The sequence below is a fragment of the Elaeis guineensis genome, chromosome 3, assembly GCF_000442705.2.
Source record: "Elaeis guineensis isolate ETL-2024a chromosome 3, EG11, whole genome shotgun sequence".
NCBI lineage: Eukaryota > Viridiplantae > Streptophyta > Magnoliopsida > Arecales > Arecaceae > Elaeis > Elaeis guineensis.
In genome coordinates this window covers 128,120,866-128,129,962 of record NC_025995.2, presented here as the reverse complement: position 1 = coordinate 128,129,962, position 9,097 = coordinate 128,120,866, and the positions used below count along the sequence as shown (strand labels likewise).

At 40.0% G+C, this 9,097-nt stretch overlaps 1 protein-coding gene across 1 annotated transcript; it reads left to right on the top strand.

Moving 5' to 3' along the window:
* Positions 1–1,179: 1,179 nt before the first annotated feature.
* LOC105040178 (ABC transporter C family member 3) lies at positions 1,180–9,097 on the top strand. The gene is made up of 10 exons (XM_010916589.4): positions 1,180–3,724; positions 4,011–4,097; positions 4,268–4,918; positions 5,028–5,192; positions 6,559–6,853; positions 6,968–7,182; positions 7,606–7,911; positions 8,027–8,090; positions 8,285–8,524; positions 8,603–9,097. The coding sequence occupies exons 1-10, from the start codon at positions 1,271–1,273 to the stop codon at positions 8,725–8,727; spliced, it is 4,602 nt and encodes a 1,533-aa protein (XP_010914891.1). The 5' UTR covers positions 1,180–1,270; the 3' UTR covers positions 8,728–9,097.

Here is a 9,097-nt window from a genome sequence, read left to right as displayed (position 1 = left end):
ATTAATTTAATATAAAAAAAATCTAAACCTTATAAGTTACAAATTTTAGATTTATTTTTAAACTTATATAAAATAAAATAAAAAAAAATTACTCATATAAAAGTAATTACATCTAAAAATTTTTACTTCAAAATTATCTCTAATTGATGTGCTTCCATCAACAATTCAATATTAATATTCTCATGAATTCAAATAGATGATGGGATATTTTTTAGAATGAAATATTGAAGTCTAAACGATGCCGTCTCAAAATGAAAGTGAGTTTTTGAATACTATATCGATTTGGTTCAGTTTTATTCGGGTTAAAAATGTAGAAACTGAATCCGACTGTAAATAATTAATTTTTTATAAATTTTAATTCAATTTTATCTGATTTATAGTTTTGAACCGATCGAAACTAATATTTATTAGGTCGGATTGGATGGATTTTTTCGGATCTCGATTATTTGCTCAACCTTAATATTGATAATAATAAGGGTAAGACAATGATGATGATATGGACTATATTGATGGTAATAATTAAAGTATGAATTTTTTAAAAAATATAAAAAATATTTTTTTTATTTTTTTAGATTTAATAAAATAATAAAAACATGCTAATCCCCTCATCCAGGGGAATCCATGGAGTCACGGATTTCAACTTTCGAAGGCTCGGTTAAATCTCGAACGCATCGTGGTCAACCTGGCGTATGAGTTGGGTTGAGTCGGGAGCCGACAACGCCGTGTTGTCTGCTCTGTGCCAAACATCCAACGGAGTACGCGACGCAGGCCACGTGGCCCCCTATCGGGGCACCAGGCAGGAGAAATTATTGGCTGGGCCACGCCCAGGTAGGCGTAGGCCGGCGCGATCCGTAATCAATTGGCGCAGTTCAGGGATCTCCGCCAGATCTTTTCGTTTTGGTGGTCGTTATTAGCGGAAAAACGAAATGCCGTTTTTGGATCTTGGTAGATTTTTGTTCTTCGGAGCTCATCACCACAAACCCGAGCAAAAACTCGCTCGATCGCTCCCGGCTTGGTCATCGGTGACGCAGCAACAGTGAACCCTGATGAAGGGTTAACACTCCCTTGGGCTGTGGGATGGGACGGGGGGTGTAGCTTCCTTTTCCGAATACGTCCAAGAACCCGCGGTCTCCCTCCTTTTCTTTTGGCTAGAAAAGTACGCCCTAACTTGGCCCCCAAGGAGCCGCCTTGCACGCCCTCGTGCACGCTCTTTTCATCCCCCGCTTCTATAAAATCGCTTCTTTCTGCCTTGTTCTCTCCCCGTGAACTCATGATCGTCAGAGAAGAAAGGATCGAAAGGCTGCGGTCTTGGACTCTCTTTGATGGTATGTCAGCTTCTTTCTCGCGCTCTCCTTTGTTTCGAATGCCTTGGGATGCTGGATTCCTCCTCAGGCCCATCTTTATTCATGGGTGGTTCTCTGTTTCTTGCCACCTCGGCCTCCTGCTAGTCCTGGCCTGGGTCTGGCTCTGTCGGAGGCGCAAGAGTGGAGCCTCTAGTAAGGAGAGAGTAGAGAACAATCGGTTTTCGTATTCAAAATTAGTCCTTTGGACCTCCCTGTGTCTGGGCCTGCTTGATCTCTTCCTCTGTCTTTTTAACTACTTCTGGAATCAGGATGGATTCTGGTCTGGCGACCGGCTTGCCGTGCAGTTGGACTTGTCTACCAGAGTCGTTGCATGGTTCGCCATCTCCGCTTACCTGCACTTCGAGTTCTTCCCTTCAAGGGAGAAGAAATTTCCCTCCTTTCTTAGGATTTGGTGGGTTCTGTTCTTCTTGATATCATGCTCTAGTCTTGTCGTAGACTTTCTATATTTCAAAAATCATGGAATTCTTCAGCCCCATCTGTGGGGGCTGGATTTTGGATCACTATTTTGCGGTCTGTTTCTTGGCTGTGCTGGGCTCGTCGGGAAGAGGACTCTCGAAGAGAGTCCTCTTCTTCAGGAGCCTCTATTGAGTGCTGCTAGTGTCAATGAGTCACCCAATACCAGTTGCACCGGCGATGTCTCCCTTTTTGCAAATGCCGGTCTTCTCAGCATCCTTACCTTCTCTTGGATGGGTCCTTTGCTCTCCGTTGGTCATAAGAAGACGTTGGACCTCAAAGATGTTCCACAGTTAGCTGATACTGATAGTGTCAGTGGCGTCTTCCCCATTTTCAAAAGTAAGCTCGAGTCATACACTGGTGGTGATGGCAATAGCAGCAGCAAGGAAGGGAGTGGAAGTGGTAGCGGTGGAATTACCGCAGCTAGATTAGCAGCGGCAATAGTATTCTCTGTCTGGGGGCAAGTCCTGTTGACGGCGTTGTATGCGCTCGTGTACACGGTTGCCTCGTACGTGGGTCCCTACCTCATCGATTTCTTTGTTCAGTACCTCAATGGGAGTCGGGAGTTCGCACATGAAGGATATCTTTTGGTGTTGGTATTCATCGTGGCAAAGCTTCTCGAGTGCCTCTCACAGAGGCATTGGTTTTTCAGATTGCAACAGGCCGGGATCAGGGTCCGGGCTTCACTTATTGCTATGATCTACCAAAAGGGTCTCACTCTGTCGAGTCACTCGAGACAGAGCAGAAGTAGTGGCGAGATCATCAACTTAATGAGTGTCGATGCCGACAGAGTGGGGCTCTACAGCTGGTACATGCATGATCTGTGGATGGTCGTTTTGCAAGTCACGCTGGCCTTGTTGATCTTGTATTCTTGTCTGGGGCTTGCTTCACTTGCCGCTTTAGCAGCCACCTTTGTTGTAATGTTAGGCAATGTTCCACTGGGGAAGGTGCAAGAGAAGTACCAGGAGAAGATGATGGAGTCGAAAGACATCAGGATGAAAGCTACTTCGGAGATCTTGAGAAATATTAGAATTCTCAAGCTTCAAGGCTGGGAGATGAAGTTCTTATCCAAAATAATCGAGTTAAGGAAAACCGAGACGAATTGGTTGAAGAAATATGTTTATGCATTTGCCATAACAACATTTGTCTTCTGGGGTTCGCCTACTTTTGTCGCGGTGGTCACCTTTGGAGCTTGCATGTTTATGGGGATACCATTAGAATCAGGAAAAATTCTGTCCGCGCTTGCAACATTTAGAGTGTTGCAAGAGCCGATCTATAGTCTACCAGACACGATCTCAATGACCATTCAGACCAAAGTCTCCCTTGATAGAATTTCTTCATTTCTCTGCCTTGAGGACTTGCAGCCTGATATAGTACAGAGACTTCCAAGAGGCAGCTCTGAGATTGCGATTGAAGTAAGCAATGGAAGTTTCTCGTGGGATCTCTCTTCTGAAATTCCCACTTTGAAAGATTTGAATTTTCAAGTCTTGCAAGGGATGAGGGTCGCTGTTTGTGGAACTGTTGGTTCTGGTAAATCGAGCTTGCTGTCCTGCATATTAGGTGAGGTTCCAAAGATATCTGGAACTGTTAAATTGTGTGGGACGACGGCATATGTCTCCCAATCACCTTGGATACAGAGCGGTAAGATTCAAGAAAACATACTGTTTGGCAAGGAAATGGATGTTGAGAAGTACGACAAAGTCCTCGAAGCATGCTCCTTGAAGAAGGACTTGGAGATTCTTCCCTTTGGAGACCAGACTGTCATTGGAGAGAGAGGCATCAATTTGAGTGGCGGGCAGAAGCAAAGGGTGCAACTTGCTCGTGCTTTATACCAAGATGCTGACATTTATTTGTTGGATGATCCATTCAGCGCTGTTGATGCCCACACAGGATCACATCTCTTTAAGGTACTCACTTCCTTATAATTAAATACACTAATAAACCAATGGTTTTTAAAGAAGAATTAATAAATGGTTTATACATGCCTTTTATCGTTATTTTCTTTTAATGTTTCTAAACTCTAATTTTACTCTATGGATCAATATTTTTTCAATAGTTACTTGTACCTACTTGAATCTTGGATGATATACAAATTAATCATATCTTCATTGCGTAAGTTTGGTATTACAGCCTTCAAAACATGGTAGTCTGCCTTTGATAGAACTAAGCGAGCAAGCAATCTTCATATTGCAGGAGTGTTTGCTAGGGGCTTTAGCTTCCAAAACAGTTGTCTATGTCACACATCAGGTGGAATTTCTACCTTCTGCTGATCTTATCCTGGTGAGTGATACTATCTCTATTTCTTCCCCATGATTTGATTACACATAGCTCTGCATGCACTTCAGCAGTCTGCTAGATAAAAATTTCTGTTTTATTATTATTATTATTATTATTATTATTATTATTATTATTTATTTTATTTTTATTTTATTTTATTTTATTTTTTGTAGGTTATGAAAGATGGAGAAATTGCACAAGGGGGAAAATATAATGACATACTAAACTCAGGAACCGAGTTTATGGAATTGGTTGGTGCTCATAAGGATGCTTTAGCAGCACTTGAGTCAATGGACCTTGCTAGTAATAGTTCGAGTGGCACCATAGAAGGTCGTTCTCATGACACTGAAAGCAGCACACAGGGTGCTCATAAAGTAGAGCAGAAAGATGCACAGAATGGTAAACCAGATGAAGTTGGTAGTAAGAAGGGACAACTTGTTCAAGAAGAAGAGAGGGAGAAAGGCAGAGTTGGGTTTTGGGTCTACTGGAGGTACATCACGATGGCATACAAAGGAGCTCTTGTGCCACTGATATTGCTGGCACAAATTCTTTTTCAAATCCTTCAGATTGGTAGCAATTACTGGATGGCTTGGGCGGCTCCTGCGTCAAAAGATGAAGAACCTCATGTGAATAGCGCAATGCTTATCTACGTCTACATTGCATTGGCTCTTGGGAGTGCGTTCTGTATCCTTATTAGATCTCTATTTCTCGTAACAGCTGGGTATAAGACAGCAACACTGCTGTTCGACAAGATGCATATGTGCATATTCCGTGCTCCGATGTCATTCTTTGATTCAACTCCAACCGGGCGCATTTTAAACAGAGTAAGTTTTGGTCATTTTTTTATCTTTTGGAAATATATATTTTTTTAAATATTTGTCAAGAATTAGACGACTCCATCTGTCATTTACATTAGCAATCCTTCTGCTACAGGCATCGACTGATCAAAATGAAGTAGATACAAGTATTCCTTTCCAAACTGGTTCCTTTGCATTCACAATTATCCAGCTCTTGGGGATCATTGCAGTCATGTCACAGGTTGCATGGCAAGTTTTTATAGTCTTTATTCCAGTGATTGCAGCTTGCATTTGGTATCAGGTATGTGTTTCTTCAATATGCAGACCCTTAAATGGTTGCATGTCATTCATGAACTTTTTTGTAAGTATCAAAGCTAATACAACCTGTGCGTACAACCTTTTACTGACTTATAAGTTGATTTCTTGAGCATAAATAGTTTATTACCATTTTCAGGAATAACAAAATGTTTGCCAATAAATCAGCTGTAAGGGACTCATTAGACATCATAATTTATTATCTGTAAAAAAAGAATTTAAGTGCTTCATTTATGTCCTGAAGGCTAAGGATGTCATAACATATTCTTAAAAAAACTGGAATCTATTATAATCTTTCTATGGCATAGTTTTAGTTTTTTGTGAATAGACATAAACTCACATGTGCTTGTGCTAACCACATCTAGTCGTTAATCCTTCTAAGTGTGCGGGGTGCGTGCGTGTGTGTTTTGATATTGTATTCAACATGTGCGTAATTTATTTGAACTTTCATTTGTTTTTTCATACAAGTAGCAGTCCAGTAGATGCTTACATTCAAATTATAAATAATATATGATTTGATGGTGTCGGTACAATCACCAAGAAGGTGAAGTTAATTGGGTGGAAGCTCTAGATTGGATTTCTCTGTTATATTGACCAGCATCACCATCAAAGTCACTCTGACTGGTGTGCTTTAGGGACCACTCTCGAGTTGTTTGGATCATGAAATGCCTAATTGATGGATGGCAGTTATGGCATCCATAGAATTCTATATTCTTGTCACACAAGGAAGGATATCTGTTAGATCATCCAAGTGTTATATAGTCTTTGCAATCCCATTTTTGATGATGCATTAGATTACACTTTGAGAGACAACCTCATGCAATTAATTTAAGTCATGTCCTGATCTTTGTTTTTTGTTCTGTCTTTATATCATGTTTCAATAACACAGTTGTGACGTTACTACAAAATGAAGAAATTAAATTAAAAAATAAGTTGATCATTGCTATTATTGTACAGTATATTTCATGTCGTAGAAGATGTTTTCTAGGTGCTTCAGTTTCCTATCTCCTGAAAGCACTCGTGTTCCAGTTCCACTTTCTGAGTATTTGACCATCATCGAAAAACCTTTGTATGCTCAACACAATCTCCCTTAGTGCTAGAGTAGCCTGGATGGCATAAAAAGCTAGTTGTCAAACCAGATAGAGACAAGTCGATGGCAAAGTGCATGGTCATTGTGTTCTTAAAAACAACTCTAGAAATTTATTTTACTTCCAATTCCGAAAGCACATCTATCATGCGACCATGAATCTGCATGGCCCTTTCATCGCATTGTGATCTATTTTCTATTCTGTGGTTGGTCTTAAAATTTATGAATTTAATCATCATGTGGTGTATCATTCTTGTTTTTTCAGCAATATTACATTGATACTGCACGGGAACTAGCAAGATTGGTTGGGGTGTGCAAAGCTCCCATCATACAACATTTTGCTGAATCCATGTCAGGATCAATGACAATTAGAAGTTTTGGCCATGAATCAAGATTTGTAGGTGCTAACTTTCATCTGAATGATGATTACTCTCGACCCAAGTTTCATAATGCTGGTGCAATGGACTGGCTCTGCTTTCGTTTGGATATGTTATCATCACTTACTTTTGCCTTCTCATTAGTATTTTTGATTTCCATGCCAAAAGGTGTAATCGATCCAGGTATTTCCTTTGATGAAGTTTGCTTTTATTTATTTATTTAGTTATCTTGGGGTGCCATCTCTGTGAAAGAAGGAAATTAATCTTGCAAGTTTGGTGTTCTTTACATCCTTTCAGGCATTGCTGGCCTTGCAGTGACATATGGGCTTAATCTGAATATGCTACAAGCCTGGGTCATATGGAATCTCTGCAATCTCGAGAACAAAATCATATCTGTAGAGAGGATTCTGCAATATACGAGCATTCCTAGTGAACCACCTCTTACTATTGAAGCAAAAAGACTAAATTGTGAGTGGCCATCGAAGGGAGAAGTAGACCTATGTGACCTGCAGGTAAATCTTAAGATAGTCATTTTTGTCATTTGTCAGGGTTGATATGAGTAGCAAGTTTAGCATTAGCTTCTATGCTGTAATTTCCTTATCTATTCTTTGATTGCTTGTTTCACTTAATGATTTACTTCAAAGATGAAAGTTGTTGACTTGTGAGAAGTCAAAGGCTTAAACTGGTTCATTATTTTTGCTTCCGAATTGTGGGGCCAATTTAAATGAGTGGCACAATGTTGCATACTTTAGCGCCTGTTTCTAGAATCTGTGCTCGTCCTGGGGAGAAAACTGTGACCTGTAGATTAGTGGCTATGATTTCACTGTGCTTCCTTGAACATGTTCTGAACTAGTTCTTTGGAAAGACATTGTTAATCATGAAATGCCTGTTTGTATTCTCTGGTTCTGGTCAGGTGCTGATTAATGTTGGTGCAGGTTCGCTATGCCCCACACATGCCTTTTGTGTTAAGGGGTCTCACATGCACATTCCCTGGTGGAATGAAGACTGGTATTGTCGGAAGAACTGGCAGTGGAAAATCTACCCTAATACAGACGCTCTTCCGCATCATTGATCCTACTGTTGGTCAGATATTTATAGATGGCATTGACATTTCAACAATCGGACTGCATGACTTAAGATCCAGATTAAGCATTATCCCTCAAGACCCAACTATGTTTGAAGGAACCGTGCGTAGCAACCTTGACCCTCTTGAAGAGTACACAGATGAACAAATATGGGAGGTACTTCCATTTTCCAACATGCACTACACTGTTATTAACTTTTGGCTGATTGCGTCAACTTTGCATTGGGTGTATTGGCTCCTCGTAACTTCCTATGGAACACAATTTATTTCAGGCCTTGGACTGCTGTCAGCTTGGAGAAGAAGTTAGGAAGAAAGAATTAAAGCTCAGTTCCACAGGTTTGATATTGAATTTGGATTTTGTTTTTAAAATTGTAGCTGAAAAAATCACTGGCGTTCTTCATCTACTTGCCAATATGAACTGGTAGCTTTGTCATCGACACTTATTTCTGAATTTGTATGCAAAACTACAGCACTCCTTTTATATTGATATCATGAATTTTGATGGCATGCATGACATATTTGACTTGCAGTCACTGAAAATGGTGAGAACTGGAGTGTTGGTCAGCGTCAGCTTGTCTGTTTAGGCCGGGTGATTTTGAAAAAAAGCAAGGTCTTGGTCCTTGATGAAGCGACTGCTTCAGTGGATACTGCAACTGATAGCCTAATTCAGAAAACCCTGCGGCAGCAGTTTTTGGAATCCACAGTCATAACAATAGCGCATCGGATAACATCTGTTCTTGATAGTGATTTTGTCTTGCTTCTCGATAATGGTTAGTACATCAAATGTCTCAAATCTTCCATTTACTCTTTTCAGGGATAATATTTGATTGGACTTCTTTTCTGATCAGGAGTCATTGTGGAACATGATACTCCAACTCGATTATTAGAAAACAAGTCATCTTTATTTGCAAATCTTGTTTCTGAATATACCATGAGGTCAGGTTCAAGTTTTGATGGACTGAACAATCAATGAATAGGAGATTATGGTCAGTCTAATTTCATTGAGATAACATACCTCGGATGATGCCGAAAAATGACTGGAAGATGACTGTGTAAGGGTTCTGCTTCATAATTGTGAGCATGGATGTGCTATTCTGAGCCAACATATATCAAGCGGAGGCTGGTAAAACGTTCTGAAAGTTTATAAATTCTTGAAGATGCTCTAACACAAGTTGCAATGGTGAAGTGTAAGTGTTGTTGTCGCAGCTTTTTCATTTGGATAGATGTCAGAGTTACCCTGGAATATTTTGTGCATTTGTTTGTAACTTTATGAGTGAGTTTATAATATTGGAAACAGTGTAAGCACTATTATTTTCTAAAGACAATATTATAATCTTTTATTA

Bases quoted from the DNA above. Each gene is read 5' to 3' on its own strand.
- LOC105040178 (XM_010916589.4), top strand. From the start codon at position 1,271: ATGATCGTCAGAGAAGAAAGGATCGAAAGGCTGCGGTCTTGGACTCTC. The intron at 3,725-4,010 runs GTACTCACTTCC...TTCATATTGCAG, and splicing joins CAGGATCACATCTCTTTAAG to GAGTGTTTGCTAGGGGCTTT. The intron at 6,854-6,967 runs GTATTTCCTTTG...ACATCCTTTCAG, and splicing joins AAAAGGTGTAATCGATCCAG to GCATTGCTGGCCTTGCAGTG.